This window comes from Gymnodraco acuticeps, unplaced genomic scaffold (assembly GCF_902827175.1).
Source record: "Gymnodraco acuticeps unplaced genomic scaffold, fGymAcu1.1, whole genome shotgun sequence".
Taxonomy (NCBI): domain Eukaryota; kingdom Metazoa; phylum Chordata; class Actinopteri; order Perciformes; family Bathydraconidae; genus Gymnodraco; species Gymnodraco acuticeps.
In genome coordinates, this window is record NW_022990235.1 from 1,352,451 (window position 1) to 1,368,789 (window position 16,339).

Here is a 16,339-nt window from a genome sequence, read left to right on the forward strand (position 1 = left end):
GCAGGAGGGATTCATAAACAGAAATATTACATTCTCAACCTGAGGCACGGCTTTTGGATAACAAATCAAGCGTAATGCAATGCAAAAGACAGGATTAGAGGGTGAAAATACCTTGGCAACATCACATTAGTCTCTGCCTGACAGTAGTGTTAACTCGTTTTATAGTGTATTGTCACAATAACAACTTCCTTTGTCGAGCGTAATTACTCCGGCAAACCTCTGAGAAAACCTCTCGCAGTGTTTTTCCACCATGGATCGAGGGAAATCTATATTACTGGAAACAGGCTGTGTGTGCATTCCTATTATCTTTAATGTCGAGGCGGTGAATTCCCAGAAAGAGAGCTCTGTCAGGCGGCCCGGCGGGGCGGAGTCAAGCCCTGCAATTATTCCTGGAAAGCGAATAGGGGGAAACTGCCGCGCGATTCCTGGGAGCGAGCGCTCGCTTCAGCCCGTGGCCCAAACAAGGGGGAGAGATGAGTCTCAAAACCAAACACGGGGAAATGACCGGGCTCACCGCGGTGTTATCCTGAGAATCAGCCGAAAGAAAAACAAACATTTTTTCATCAGCAAAAGCGCTGCTAAATACCGGAGCTGTTAGAGCAAGACAACCAGAGGCGAAATGGGAGTTGGTGCGGCGGCTGTGACGTCAGAGCCGCCGGTGCTGTTCTCAGAATAGGCTTCTAGGAAAAGGTGATTTTTAAAAGCCCAGCCTTTACACTCTGTCCTTCACACATTTGGATCCCATTCTGGTGACAACACACTCCAAACCGCTGCTACGGAGATTTCTATGTTTTAAACGTGTTGTTTTCATGTTTCTCGTTCAGTGTTGTTCTTATTACAACTACAGGACCAGACCATTACTGACTGGGTACACCGAGCTCTTTTATCACCGATTTGAAGGCTTTTCGTTTTGTTTTGTGGAAGTGCTTTTTCCTTTCTTCGGACGGAGATCATTGTCTTTATGTTTCGTTATTTTCTGCGGAAGAAACACTGACCGGATCTTAATCTGCAGAGGATTTAAGGAATAACATGATTCTTTGTGTACCAGCGTGAGTTGACTTTCTTTGTATATGCGTTTTCTATTTTATTGTGTGCGTTGAGAATCCTATCAAAACCAATTATATGTGTAAAAGTAATACACATTGTATTATTGTTACGTTTTTATCTTAGTCTAACAGTGTTAATTGTACATGTTTTCTAGGAATCGCAACTCATGTATAGCCTACCAATTACAAATGGCCTGCAACACGGATAACAAATATTAAATGCTCTTTATCAAAAACGTCTTAATTATATCAGTAGAAATCATACAGTTAAGTTTAACCTTTAATTAACCACGATGGACTGATTCAGGTTAAACTGTTATTTAAGGGTCATTACCAAAATTGCCATCAGTAACAGACAAAACATAAAATATGTCTAAATTAAGTATTACATATGTATGTATTTAATTACATACAATTACAAATGAGATAATTCATAAGAATATTCACAGTTTGTGCTTCTCACGTTTAAAGTGGACAAAGAAGTGGGCGAGTGAACGACTCCATCTGTTCCTTCTTATTTAGCAATAAACACTGAACTAAAAATAATGATGTACTTTAACAAGGAAGAGCAAACCCTGCATTGACTATTTTCTTTTATGTTTTTTTTAAACCTTGTTTTTCACTTTATTTACAGTCCGAGAGCACCTCTGACTGCTGCTCCGTCCACTGATACCCTGAGGGGGATGCGGGCAGGAACAGCACCTACCCCTTGCCTTCAAAGCCCCCCCCCCACTATGGGACCCAACAAGGACCTGCGGGCGATTGCCAGCAACTTCTGCTATCTAGAAAACTCAGGTATGAAAAGTGTTTAACACTCACACTCTTTGTAAAAGATTGAGTCATAATTCAGTTTTTAATTTAGTCATAATTGTGGAAAATTAAGCAACAAACAGGGCAGTAATAAGGAGTGTTCAGAGTGACTAATATTTAGGAATGTGTGTGTGTGTGTAGGATGGTACTGGGGAGCTGTAACTGCAGCTCAGGCCCACGCTGCGCTTCAAGAGGCATCTGAAGGAGCTTTTTTGATACGAGACAGCAGTCACCCTCTGTACATGCTGACCCTCTCCGTCAGGACGGCACGAGGTCCCACCAGTATTCGGATCCAGTACAGCGGGGCACAGTTTTTGCTCGACTCCAGTTCCCCGGCCAGGCCAAGCCTGTCGTCCTTCCCCAACGTGCCCAGCCTGGTGCAGCACTACATGGGGCCAGGGAGGAAAGCAGAAGAGGGCAAGGTGTGGGAGGAAGCCCCTTCAAAACCCTGTCAGCAGACAATTCAGGAGACATCTGTGGTTTTAAAACTGAAGCGGCCTGTGTACAAGCCGCAGGGCCTCCCCTCCTTACAGCACCTCACTCGCCTGGTTATAAACAGACACTCTGACCAGTCCGAGCAGCTCCCACTCCCCAGGCCTCTGCTGCGTTACATTCAGGACTATCCCTTCAAGGTATGATGGGTGCCTCATGATGTTGTTACATTTAGGGTCAAATAAACAGTCAAACAGGTCTCTGGTGCCTGAAAATGACACCGCTGCTCCAGCAGTTGGAGGCCAGTCACGAAACCACTGGACAAATGTGTATAAATTCAATTTATACTGACGTGCCTGGTGCCAGACTTGATTGGTCGAGGATTGGTTGATGAAGTACAAAGACTTGTGCGCAAAGATGTACTGTAATCACATATTTTGTGATTGATGTGGGAATTGTCCATGTCCATTTGACCCTCATCAGTTGTGGATATACGTACTGTTTCCAATAACTACACTGATTCCATTAAGACATATTTTATGCCGTTTTATTTTTCTCAGTAAAACATTTTTTCTACCTTTTACATGTGTACATTTTTCTATTAAAATAATGAACTTACTTGCTGTCTTCTTAATAATTTTTATTTCCTCATCTTTATTATTCACCACCACATGATGGTTTGTTTTTGAGTCACTTTTTCACAAATCACCTTTGAACACAAAGACTGGCCTTTGAGCTTCAAGTGTGTGAGATGCAGATTGTGTGAGGAAGTGAAGGCCAGATTGTGTGTGATTTTGCTCAACAATGCGTACAGCCTGCATCTGAGTCAGCGAGTGGACGAGGAAAGGGGAGGACCGTTCATCAGCGAATTCACAGAAGTACTGAGAGCTTCCTGGGAGCGGGAGGGAGATTCTGAGAGGGAGGGTTCTAAGAAAAGCCTCAGTAATTACCTTCAGCTCTGAGCCTGCTTTGGTGCCATCTCGCACACATTTTATTGTGGCGGAGGATGTGATAACAACTGTTACCAGGTGAAGTATTACAGTGACATGAAAATAATTTGAGCCACGGCAGATTGTGAATATTGAGTGATCAGATGGGTGCGAGCGCGCGCTCGGCAGCTCAGTGGGGGCGGGGGGCTGAGGCGACCTGGGCTAATGCCAGCGTAATAGGATCTCAGTTTCTCAATCCAGATCCAACTTGTGGTCCTTCTCTTTGCGAAGGATGCAGAAACGCGGCCTAAGGAACAAATACAAATCGGGATTTAAGACTTGAAATGAGGAAAACAAATGAGTTTTTGTTTTGGGTGTTAATGAGCTAAGTATTATAATTTAATTAAATATTTTAACAGTGAAGCCTTTTAATCAAATAGAACTGATGGGGCTTACTCTGACATTACAGCGGGTTAAAGAGATCTGCACAAACCTGCCGCTGATGTCGTGCCTTGTCTCCACATAATGCATCTCTTCCACATTCACCTCCACCCACCGTTGAATGAGCGGAGGGTGTCTGGGATCCACCTCCAAGTAAACACGGCTGGTAATCACCATAAAGAAAACACAGAATGAACAAAAAATTAATTATCAGGACAGGATTAGCGGCAGCACCCATGAGATGAGAGCAGGGGCACATGTCTGGAAGTGAATTCACTGGAAGCTTACCTCTTTAAAGAGGCAACACGATACCCGTGCTTTTCGGAACATGCTGTTCTTGTGACAAGCTGCCGCCGTTTAGGAATTAAACCCAGGTGGGCTTGCTTGCCTGCGTGTGTGTGTGTGTTGGGCAGTGGGGTTCCTTACCCATGATCTGATAAAATCTGTGGAGCCAGAGTCAAAATTTGTTTGATCACTTCTAGGCCATCGTTCCCTCCATCCAAAGCAGCATGGTCTTCAAACCTGGGACACCAGAAAACACATAAATACTTGAATCACTACTTCTAGACATTGCATGCAATTTTTTGACTTTGGCTACTCTGAAGCGAGCATCACATTAATTAAATACAATTACATATTTTAATATTTTATTTGTTAATAAATTATTAGTATGATTGTATTAAATGCGGCAGGTTTAGAAAGAATAAACAGTTCATGAAATGATATATAGCACATTATATCACACCGTACTGCCTAGAAAACCAAAAGGAAGTTACAATGTCTTTGGTCATCATTTAGAAAAGAACAGAATCAGATCTGTTGACATCTGTTTAACACACAACATGTTCTTATGCTCTAAACGTCTTTAATTTGAAAGGAAACAGTATATTAAGTTAGGACTTACTAAAAACTCTTACTTGCTAAGAGGGTTGTTCAGATCATCTGTTGCACTCAATACATAATTGAGAGCAGCTTGATACATTTTCCTCTGGGCCAATCAGAGTGTGACAACAACCTTTCTTATGTGTTTATGTTCTTGTCCTGGAACTCTGGCTTCTTTACTTTCTAAATGTTTCTGATTGAGGGTGATTTTGAGCATGTCACCTGCATCAGGGCAGACTTCAGCACTAATGGTGCAGGACCTAATGCTTGCATGAAAATATTTGAACACTCAGGCTTTTGTTTATACTTTTTTAAGCTTTTCGGGATTAACTATTTAGCAGATGGATTTTCTTTTTAATTGGCAAAAGGACTGTTGGCCAAGACGCAGGAGACGTGAGGCGACACAACAGCTTGGTGTGTCTGGGCCTTTAACCACACCAATCATGGATTTCAGTCAAGTCAAGAGCTGAGAGGGCAGGCTAACTCTCTTTGATATCCCATGAGCGGACTTAAGCAACTACCTTATTTAAGTTGGATAACAAAATAAATCACCATGATGTTAGATTGTTTATAGTAACTCTTAAATTAGTCAAGTGAAATGGGACATCAATATTACGATATGGGACAGATACAATTGTTTAAAAAAAGGAGAAGTCACCAAAAAGTCAATAAATTATTCAGAGCACATTATAGGGATCATTATCATCGTCATCTATGATAACAAGACATTTATAATGTATATACATACTTAAATACATGTGTATACTCCAGTTGAGGATACTTCATAGGAAGAGTTTTAATTGTTACAATAATCCAGGAATGCAGAGTTTATACTGCTTATAGCTCATGCTATGGGGAGGTTGAATACAAAGGTTTGGAGAGGCTGAATGTGTTTTAATCACCGATACACTTCAGGTTCCAGCGCCGTCATATCCTCTGAAAACAGGTACGGGGGGTTGCTGACCAAAACAGAGACAGAGCTACAGAGGCTCAACACTGTTTCTGCATCTGGAAAAACACATTTGAAGTTTGGGTAACATTTCATGATGCCAGTGTTTATAATGCATTCTAATAGTTATAGCATGGTTTTAACAAAGTTGAAAGAAAGCCATTCTTTATGCTTTATAACACTATTGATAACACATTGACTCATAAGGGCTATCAAAGCACATATCATTCATTAAGAGGTGATAACAAGTTACATTGTGGTCATTCTTGCTTTAAGAAAAACAAATATTTTACAATGTTGTGTGTATTGTTGGCAAAGGTTAATGACAAGGATTATAATGCAATATAAAACAATTGTAATGTATTACAAGAACAGGGATTATAAAACACAATATATGACTTGACTTTATAAGACCTTTGATTGACCCTTTATGACTTATTTTGTTCATTGTTTATAGAACACATTATATATGTTTGGAAAGTGCTTATCAGCAGTATGTTTAATTCACTGCTTTCCCTTACCTTTCATTACATCTAAATGATGGATTTGTAACCTGTCCTGAAGCCCCAACCTGCAGAGGAAAATCCTTCATCAGACTAAACACAACGTTTATTGTAAGTCTTTCACCGCCACAAAAGTAAATCAATAAGAACATTTACAACTCCCTTTCTTGGGCTGTGGTTAATTACCTTAAAGCATTCTCTCCTGTTAAATCCACCGCATCCTGGCTTTGATCCACAGCGATGGCTTTAAGCTAGTGACAGAGAAACAAACACAGCCATTTCAAGTGCTGTTTTTTGGATACAAATAGCTCAGGGAAAGAAGTGTGCATGAGAACGTGACAAAATAGTGGAAAGTACGCCTGGGTCAGTGAGCTGATGTAAATACTGTGCTTTGTCATGTGAAGACAATAACTTATTCTCTGAGGTCAGGAACACCAAACTTATCTGGGGACCATAATTGTCTTGACAGAATATGGTGCCAACACATTTGTCATTGCTGAAATATTTCACTGAATAGATGAAGATTTTGAACTGCTGGGGTCGCGTTTGGAGTCACACACGCAAGCATCCTCAGTCAGAAAGATAATCATGATGGCAGGCTTTATTCTCTTGGGAATATGTTAATCCATCAAATATTTGATGAGATACTGACGTTCTTAGAGGCTCATCGCAAGCGTCTTCTTCCTTCAATCAACACAAATCTCACCTGAGGCCAACTCTTCAGCAGACTGAGAGAAATAGCACCAGAGCCACATCCCACTTCCAAGCATGTTTCCTGTGTACCAACTTCAGTCCCTGGCTTCATCTGCAGATCAGTGAGCACCAGTTCAACCAACTCCTGCACCAAAAAAACATGGCTCTGGTTATGAATGATTGATCACTGTAGAATTGTGTGTCCTGTTTTCCTTCTGTCAAACCTCAGTTTCAGGTCTTGGTATGAACACAGGAGGTTTCATCTTCAGTGTCAGATCTCTGAAGTCCCACTCTTCAATCACATACTGCACAGGCATCCTACAACAAGAACACACATTCATGAGTATTCTAAGTAAAACATATTTAAACAAAGGTGTATTTCAACTATTTATACCTGGATAGGCGTTTAGAGCAGAGCTTCCACATCTGCTCAGTTTTTTCTGGACTGAGAAACTCTGTTAACTTCTCCTGCTCAAGACTTTCTATCTGGATAATGAAACAATAAGTAGAAACAAGTAAGAATGCTGTCAATTGTGAATGTAGCTATTCAGACATATGAGGCAGGATCACCCATAAGGGGACAACAAGGGAAACGATTTATTGGATCTAGCCACTAGTTCGGGGCCAGCAAGGATCGTGACCAACTATTATTTAATGTAAGCACATGTCTGTGGGCAGGTCTCACATCAGGTAATGATGAATGAGCCCAGCAAAGTTCCACTTACAGTTTTAGCCCCGAGCAGATAAGCAAGGATGTAATGGCTGGAGTGGTCGGGCTCCGTCACGCCTCTCTCAGCAAAGTGTCTTTCCCATAAATCTGCTGCCTGTCGAGCTGTGATCCGGCCTGCAGGTAAGGCTGGAGCGCTGCATGACCGCACTGCATGGTAGCCCCAAAGTCTCTAAAAATGAAAATAAGAAGGTTTAGAGTTATCAAGCTTTGGTTTAAACAGGTACTTGTTGATTTCTACTTGTGCCTCCCCTTCAGGGAAATAACCATATGCTCAAGTCAGATTTATTGATAAGATTGGATTATATTGTTTGGCTGGTCACATGCAAAATCTTTCAGATTTGGGATCACGTACGAATTTCCAAATTAAAAGCCTGCAGTTTTACATTATCTAGTGACACATTCTGGTTTCCATCACATGACCTTCGTCACCCACACAGTCCCCTGATTCCTACTTCCCTTATCGGCCTAGCAGGATTGGATAGCCTTTAATGTTCCAGAGGAGCAATTTGGTTTAATAGCTGCAAGGATTATTCAAAAAGAATCGCCACTGCTTTGATATCTGATTAAGACATTTTTGATGGAGAAATGGCAAAAAAAGCCTTTTTCAGTCCCTCCAATATGGATATTTCTATCGTATTCAAAATATTTTTTCGGGGTTTTGGACCAAACCAACATGGCATTTAAAGACATCAACTTTGAGAAAATTAGAAGGACTTTAAAAATATATATTTTCTGACTATTTAAAGACGAATCAGACATAATATGCCGATTTATAGTTTCAGCTCTATTCGGTTTGCAAACAGTATTCAACACACTACACTTCATACAATAGATAAGAAATATGTTTGACATATAGTAGATGTCATCCTAATACAATTGCAATGAGCTATAAAAGCACAGAGTCCATGAGTATTTTGTTAAACTGTGTGTGCAATAACAACTAGGCCGACCATTTGTAAACAGTCGATGGAGCCAATAGTCTCAGATGTCTGTTTGATTTGGCCCTCCTAGAAAAGTTGAACTCCTCCTTGCAGGCATGGTTTAAAACTTTGCATAAAAAGGGTGTGGAGTGTCCTTCAGAATCGCTCTAACTTGATGAACATGGCTAAAATAATTTAAGTTAGTTCAAATGGTCTTTTGGCAAATGATATGTTTTGTATACGATGCTAAGGTTGCCAAACTAACAAACTATAGCAACAGTTAAATTGACTCAAAGAAGATGAATATAAATGTTTATGAGCTTTTAGTCAACCTTGAAAACCTTCAACTTTTTCAAGAAAAACAGTCTGTGATTGGCTTATTTATATGCTGGCACATCTCCAATGCTTCACTGCCTGATTATCTATTTTGCACCTGTCCTGGTCTTCCAGCCTTTGTTGTCGCCTGTCTTACTGTCTGATGATTCTTCCCGTCTGGTTTTCCTGCCTGGACTGAGTAGCTGGTTTTGACCTTAGCCTATTTTTAGACTTTAGCAAAGAGAACATTTATCTTTCACCGTTTTTGTCACTTTAGATAACACAATTATTTGATTTTCTGAGCCATTAAAATACCTCAAGTGTTAGTTAAACTAAATAATTAATTAAAATGTAATCATTGGGTTCTAGGAACTTGTGGTGGACCGTTTTTGAGCAATACAATATGACTTACATATTTATCAATAATTAAGTGTAATCTTAGATAGGCCTATACAAGGAGCATTGACTCTAAATGTTGAATGGGGTGGAATAAATGGCTGCGATAATTATTAAATAAAATGTAATTAAATTATCTCTTCTTGAGATACAATTACATCTTAAAGCTTTTGTTCAGAAGCAATTAGACTGTGATGCCACTGCAAACCCAGTATAGGTAAAACAACTTTTATATTTGTATACATACAAATCCTAATAACATTGAAGTGTTAATCCCTACAAACCGGCTCAGTAAATACATAAGCATGATCACTGGGATTATAAAATAGGCGCACTGGTCTGTAAATGGTATCTGTTACAAAGGATCATTGTGCTACACAGTTAGCATTACATGTAGAACACCAGGGTGACTCCCTGAAAACAACAATGTTTTGTGTTAGTTACCTTTGGTCCAACACTCCTGCAACCATAGCATGTGTAGCCTGCACTCAGAGATCTTTTCCACATAATGTATCCTAACAAACACAACCTATCAATATTGTTTTAGTTTCATCGCGGCATCCTTACGTCATTCTGTTATCCTACATGAACACTTTCAAGGTCACTTGTATCGCCCTAAATTAATGTTAAATGACATGTTCTGGATGGCACTGTAGTTGGTAGAGTTGATAGTATTTCCTGCACATGGAGCATCAAACCTCCCGGCTGTTGACCTGACACAGAAACGTCTCCACAACATGCGGTGCACACTGCGCAACACTAACCCCCTGGACACATTTCACTGAACTAAATGGTATTATCAAAAAGAATACATAATAACTCACACAAAATGAACAGAATACATATTTAAAAAATCTACTTTCCTTCAAAGTATTTGATATTGAAAACAAATGAGATGTTTGCATGGTAAACCAGATTATTTTTAACTGCGCAATACTGACCCTAGTGAATAATGCTGCATTTAAAGACTGTCGAATGTGTTACTATTTATGAAGACTTAAATAAAATCCCAGCAACATAGTGATAACCCCAAAAAGAACACCTAAAGTATTTGATTAATATTTTATTAGCCAAAAAATAATGTGAGTATTGCAAACAGTTGATGGTAAACATCGATGTAAACAACTATTAGCAAATGTATCATCCTTTAAATATACTTTCGACAGAAAATTGCAACTGTACATGCAGCACAAATGCCAGATCATTTATATAATATGTTGTTATTATTTTTAGTTTTTAAAAAACTACATATCCTGAACTGTCTGTTTAGTATTCACGGCGTACGGTGTATGTATTAGTAAATTCCGAGGTGTTCCTGAACACATCAGCAGTGTTGTTTTCTTGTAGTCAAGTGGGCATGAATGTGTCGAGTTTTGTAGAGTTTTAAGATAGTTTGCTATTAGTTGACAACATGTTGTTCAAAGTATCGTGGTAACACATTTATTTGGACGTGAGGGCTGCTAAGTGTACTTATCTGAAGGTTGCTATATTGTGCTTCAACCAAAGCTGTAAGCTAGCAGCTAGCCTCTTCTGCTAAATAACAGAAGACTGCCCTCTGAAACTGAGACGTTTGGTTGAGATGCTGATCATGACCTCTCGAATAGAGTGTATATTTTTCAGTGAATTTCACCCCACCCTGGGTCCAAAGATAAGATATCAGGTAAGTGTGCAAATTCTATTTTTTAACAAGAAGAAAGGTAATACAATTATCAAATCTATTACCATAATTAATACCAACAATAAGTATTCTTATAGTTATACAAACAAAAGTATTTATAAATAACTTTTCTTTGTATCTGTATTCAACAGATAAGCCTACATTAAGCAAACATAATACAATATAATGTTTTTATAATACATTCAAACAAATATAATTATGCATTATTTGAGTACAGCTATGAGATAAATTGTTAACAATATCATCAAGTATATTCAGAGGTGTGAAAAGTACTTCAAGAAGTAGATATTGTACTTAGGTAAAGGAAGAACTACCAGAGTGTAGGAATACTCTGTTACCAGTGAAAGTCCTGCATTCAAAATGTTACTAAAGTAAAAGTGCAAAAGTATCAGCATCAAAATATACTTAAAGTACCAAAAGTAAAAGTACTCATTATGCAGAGAAGTAACTAAAGGTATTACATATATATATAGTTGAGTAAAAGTACACGATTAAGCTCTGAATTTTAGTGGAGTAGAAGAAAAATTAAAATACTTAAGTGAAGTACAATGTACAAGTACCTCAAAATTGTAGTTAAGTACATTACTTGAGTAAATGAACTTAGTTACATTACACCTCTGAGGACATTACAGTTTAATATGCTGTTGTATTTGAAACACTTATAGTATCAGATAAAGCAAACATCTTAATAATAATTAAGAGTTATTTGTGTGGTATTGACCTTTGAAGTGAACAGAACAAAGTATTCTCTGTGTATCTTATGGGATGTATGTGTATACAGTGCCTCCTATGTTCTCTCCTCACAGGTCCCAGAGGAATACATTTCACGGGAGCTCTTTGACACCGTGCAGGTTTATATCATCACCAAGCCAGAACTGCAAAACAAATTGATAACAGTGTATGTCATCTAATGCTTCTTTCTCCTCGACAAAGTTCATTGGTTGTTATGAACATGTGATCTTGTTACATGCTAATGTCTCTTTCAGCATCAAACCATTCTCTCTTCTCTTTTCATCTTTCTTTTTTTAGCACTGCCATGGGAAAAAAGTTAATAGGATGTCCGGTGTGCATCGAGCATAAAAAGTACAGCAGAAATGCGCTGCTGTTTAACCTCGGCCTGGTTTGTGACGCTCAAACCAACACGTGTGCACTGGAGCCGATCGTCAAGAAGCTGTCAGGGTACCTCACAACTTTGGAGGTAATGAATGATGCATTTAACCGATAGTTACATTATGTTTGTTTTCAGACAACTCAGAGATGATCTTAAATGATTTTGCCTCTTTGTGTTGCAGCTGGAGAGTGAATTTATATCCAATGAAGAGAGCAAGCAGAAACTGTTACCCATTATGTCCACCCTGTTAGAAGAACTGAACGCCACAGGAGCCTGCACCCTACCCATAGGTATATCACTTTGTATTTGACTGTGTGTATTCCAGTTTTATATGAGAGTGATGCAAATATCAATATACTTTGTTAAAGGGACATAGATAAATGCATATGCAGATCTGTTCGGATTGTTTGAAGAAGATAGCATTTCTTAAAATTAGGTTAATATTCCTTGTTTACGGGTATAGCAATACAAGTGTGTAAATTGTATTCAGTGATAGTATTTTACAGACAATTAATGGCCAAAGCAAGCTGTAGGGTAAAGGGTGCGCTTTACCCTACAGCTTTTGCTGACACTTTGTGGTGGTTACATTTTGTAATACTAGTTATTTTCTAGCTGTTTAAAGACAGTATTTAAACTCATTATGTCTTCTTTATTGAGGAAGTATCCTACAGTATGCAGTCATCTATTCCCGGCTTGTGATACCGTATGTCTTATCTGTGGCATCGATCCAACTAACAAGACCCTTTCCTAAAACGGATTTATTGAATAGCAGTAATGAAGGTCATTGCCTAAAACACTTACTAAAGGTCTAAGCACAGGTTTATAATGTTGGTTTAAAAAAGTACTCCTTTGTGTAGCATTGATGTTCATTATTTGGCATTTGAAAACTAATAATAATGGTCAAGATTATGTTTATCTAAACTCTCTTTCTGTTTGCAGATGAGTCCAACACCATCCACCTGAAGCTGATCCAGCTGCGAAAGGACCCCCCCATCGTCCAGGAGTACGACGTGCCCGTCTTCACGCAGTACAAAGACCATTTCATCAAATCTCAGTGGGATCTCACCACTCAACAGGTAGGCCTTGTGGTCGATTTCTAGGAACCATTTGATAAGATATTTGCCAGAATTCTTAGAAGCAAATAAAGATTAGAGATGCTTTCCTGGTATCCGCTGTGCATGAAGTGATAGGAAAAGTTCTTTCTTATCCATTATTTTATGGATGAAAAGGAGGTCACTTTAGAAGAAAGTGCTAATAATTTGTGCAATAGGGTTTTATTGCTGTAAGAGTCTTGAATGTACTAGTACATCGAAGGCTCTAAAGATCTTCCTAAAGGGATACTGGGATCACCCGCAGAAATGCCTTTTGTGACCTTGAATCCCTAAAGAAATTAAATTGCATTTAGTTGACTTTTTATCCAAAGCGACTTACAATAAGTGCATTCGACCAGGAAGATACAAACTTGAAGAAAACAGAATCATATAAGTACATCAGGTTTTATAGAGCCTACTCAACTAGCTTTAGATAAGCCAGTCCTTTATTAGTATATAAGTGCTTTGTTAATAGTTTTATCGCTCGAAGTGGAGTGGAAAGAGATGAGTTTTCAGTCTGCGCCGGAAGATGTGTGGGCTTTCTGCTGCCCTGATGTCAATGGGGAGCTCATTCCACCATTTTGGAGCCAGGATAGCAAACCCACATGTTTTCGCTGATGGGAATTTGGGAAATTTTCTTTCAAACATCCAAAGCAAACAAAGAATACAGGAACAAAGACAATTCTTAATTAATAGAAGTAAGTTAGTTGAGACATATGTCATAACTCTCACACAACTCGCACAGTATAATTCCAGTCTACATTTCTGGTTGTATGCTCACATATTTGTCATTTATTTAAATCCCCTCAGACTCAGAGAGGGATAGCGTGACTTTGCAAGTGTGGTTGTGTTCATGCAGAAGTGTAAACAGTGAAGGAATGCTAGACAAAATCATTTTTCTTCAAGAATTTAAAGTAATCTGGTTCATTTTTGTTTACTGCAGATCTTGCCCTATATTGATGGATTCAGACACATCCAGAAGATCTCTGCTGAAGCGGATGTAGAGCTGAATCTTGTGCGCATTGCAGTGCAGAATCTACTGTGAGTACATTTCAGTGAAGAAAGGGCAAGACACACCAGCGGCAGCTCGCGTGCGTCAAAACACCCTCATCCATTGTTTTCTATGTACAGTAAGCCCGGGGGCTTCAAAACCAAAATGTCATGATAAATCACTTTCCTTTTCATCAGGCTGATGGCCGATAGCAGAAGTTTGCTCTTTTATTTTAAATGTGTACAATGTCTATGTTTGTGTTGCACTTAAGTATAGTATGAGTTTTATTCTCAAAAGAAACAATAAGAGGGAGGTACTGAAATGTCCTTTCTGTCATAGGTATTATGGAGTTGTGACCTTGGTGTCCATATTTCAGGTATAGTGTGATTCTTTTTATTTTTATGATATTGGGGTCACTATGATATCAAAAATAAAATCTAAATATTACAAGAAAAATATCAATATATTTGCTTATCATTTTTTATGAGCAGAATGAAATCAAAAATATAACTTATTTATAATAATGAGGCATTTACTGAAAGAGTAAGAAACAACAACACATCTAAACTCAATGCCAAATATGGTCGTCACTTTCTTCAACATCTTTTTTAATTTGCACTACACATTATTAATTCCTTGTTACAACCATCCACAAAGATAACCCCTTTGACATGTATACATCTATTCTTTTATTTTTTGTCTTTGTATCTAAACACACATATTCCCCTAAATTCACAATAGCTAAATACTACTCATTTTTTCTCACAGTGGCCTGATGCTCTGTCACAAATGTTTTAAGGGTTTGTTTAGTTTGGCAAATGTCCTGTCTCTGTTTACCCCCCACCAGTACTCCAATGTTTATTGCACCACCCCCAAAGTCCAAAGTCTCATAGATGACAAGTCCATTCAGGAAGAGTGCCTCAACTACGTCACTAAGCAAGGTAAATAAGGGATGTCTTTGTCGTGTTTGACGTCTGATTGTTTTTTTGCCTCCGAGGGGGCGGATTAAGTTTATTTTTGTTGTGAACATGATATTCTAGGAATGCCTTTAGGGAATTCTTTCAAATTGGACACCACGGTCCACTTGTACCCATGGAAATTAGGTTTTGGTGGACAAAAGTCAAGGTCACCGGGACCTCACAAAAAATATTTTTGTCCATATGTTGTGATTTTACATTTTATACATGTAATAAATACAAACGTCTAATAACATAAAATGATGAAGTGAGGACAATTTGCACAGACATGGATGTAAACTGCAACTTGATCAGTTTGTAGAGGCATACAACTACGAAGGGTTAATTCAATTGATTTGTATTGTTGTATATCAGGTCAGAAGCGTGCGAGTATAAGAGATGTCTTCCAGCTGTACTGTGGTCTGAGTCCAGGAACCACAGTCCGAGACCTTTGCTCTCGCTACTCGCAGCAGCTTCAAAGAGTTGATGAAAGGTCTGCATCAATCCCTTTATCAGTTCCTGGAAGTTCTTTATGACAACTGAAAAGTCAGATTGACATTTATTTACATGTGTGACATGTCATATTTCGCTTACAGGAGGCTGATCCAATTCGGACTGATGAAGACTCTTATTCGACGGCTGCAGAAATATCCGGTGAAGGTGAACCGAGATGAGAGGAGCAGGCTGCCTCGACTCTTCACCGGTTGTCATAGTTATGATGAGATCTGCTGCAAAACAGGCATGTTTTAAACCACTCTCGCTTTGTTTTGTATAGCTAATAATTAAATGTGAAAACACTTAACAATTATGTTTTTTTACAGGGATCAGTTACCAGGAGCTGGATGAACGTTTGGAAAATGATCCCAACATTGTGGTGTGTTGGAAGTGACATGAACATTGACTGAAAGACACAGAGATGCCTTTTTTCCGACTGAATAACAGGAAAAGTGAAGAGATTTTTTGTATATTTTTTGTGAGTGAAGTGTTTTTTTTTTTTTTAACAAATGTCGTAATTAATAATTATCATACATTTCTGTTCAGATCAAGAGAGGACGGTCATATTTATTATTATTGTACAAAATATAATTTGTGATTAATAAAAGACATTATACCACAATGTGATAGATTGTCTTAACTCACAGTAAGAGAAAACCCTTTAACATTTAATTTAATTTTATAGCCATAGAAAACTAATCCAGAGAAACACTAAACATTTTTATTTATTTTTCACAAGATTTACTTAATAAATATAGCTACTTTTACAAATAAAAGATTGTACCTACAAAATATCTGATGAGCTTATAAAATAACCTTGCCTCCTACACTCCTACATATACTTATATATATTCTTGTTTAAAAATAATAATAATTTTTAATCAATAGTCCTTTTTTGTAAATATGGTCCAGTTTTTTTAATTTTAGAGGTTGAAGCAGGGTTGAAGTTAATATATGTCTCATTATTAAAA

At 38.3% G+C, this 16,339-nt stretch overlaps 3 protein-coding genes across 5 annotated transcripts; 2 read left to right on the top strand and 1 right to left on the bottom strand.

The window, feature by feature from the left end:
- The first annotated feature begins 372 nt into the window (after positions 1-372).
- On the top strand, positions 373-2,906 carry LOC117548201 (cytokine-inducible SH2-containing protein-like). The gene is made up of 3 exons (XM_034219329.1): positions 373-1,049; positions 1,681-1,841; positions 1,998-2,906. The coding sequence occupies exons 1-3, from the start codon at positions 1,030-1,032 to the stop codon at positions 2,492-2,494; spliced, it is 678 nt and encodes a 225-aa protein (XP_034075220.1). The 5' UTR covers positions 373-1,029; the 3' UTR covers positions 2,495-2,906.
- On the bottom strand, positions 2,824-9,783 carry hemk1 (HemK methyltransferase family member 1). Its single transcript, XM_034219328.1, has 11 exons — positions 9,491-9,783; positions 7,411-7,584; positions 7,080-7,171; positions 6,910-7,003; positions 6,699-6,830; positions 6,179-6,243; positions 6,011-6,060; positions 5,443-5,548; positions 4,085-4,180; positions 3,711-3,821; positions 2,824-3,524 (listed from the first exon to the last, which is right to left on the bottom strand). The coding sequence occupies exons 1-11, from the start codon at positions 9,551-9,553 to the stop codon at positions 3,470-3,472; spliced, it is 1,038 nt and encodes a 345-aa protein (XP_034075219.1). The 5' UTR covers positions 9,554-9,783; the 3' UTR covers positions 2,824-3,469.
- Positions 9,784-10,353: 570 nt separating this feature from the next.
- On the top strand, positions 10,354-15,979 carry nprl2 (NPR2 like, GATOR1 complex subunit). 3 transcript variants are annotated; one of them, XM_034218956.1, is made up of 11 exons: positions 10,354-10,706; positions 11,531-11,622; positions 11,754-11,922; positions 12,017-12,125; positions 12,775-12,911; positions 13,870-13,967; positions 14,257-14,293; positions 14,765-14,858; positions 15,249-15,366; positions 15,470-15,612; positions 15,695-15,979. In XM_034218956.1, the coding sequence occupies exons 1-11, from the start codon at positions 10,626-10,628 to the stop codon at positions 15,760-15,762; spliced, it is 1,146 nt and encodes a 381-aa protein (XP_034074847.1). In that variant the 5' UTR covers positions 10,354-10,625; the 3' UTR covers positions 15,763-15,979. The 3 variants fall into 3 exon arrangements, with proteins under 3 accessions (XP_034074847.1, XP_034074849.1, XP_034074848.1); XM_034218957.1 differs by having other exon boundaries at positions 10,613-10,706; positions 11,531-11,575; XM_034218958.1 differs by lacking the exon at positions 11,531-11,622 and having other exon boundaries at positions 10,472-10,706.
- Positions 15,980-16,339: the final 360 nt, after the last annotated feature.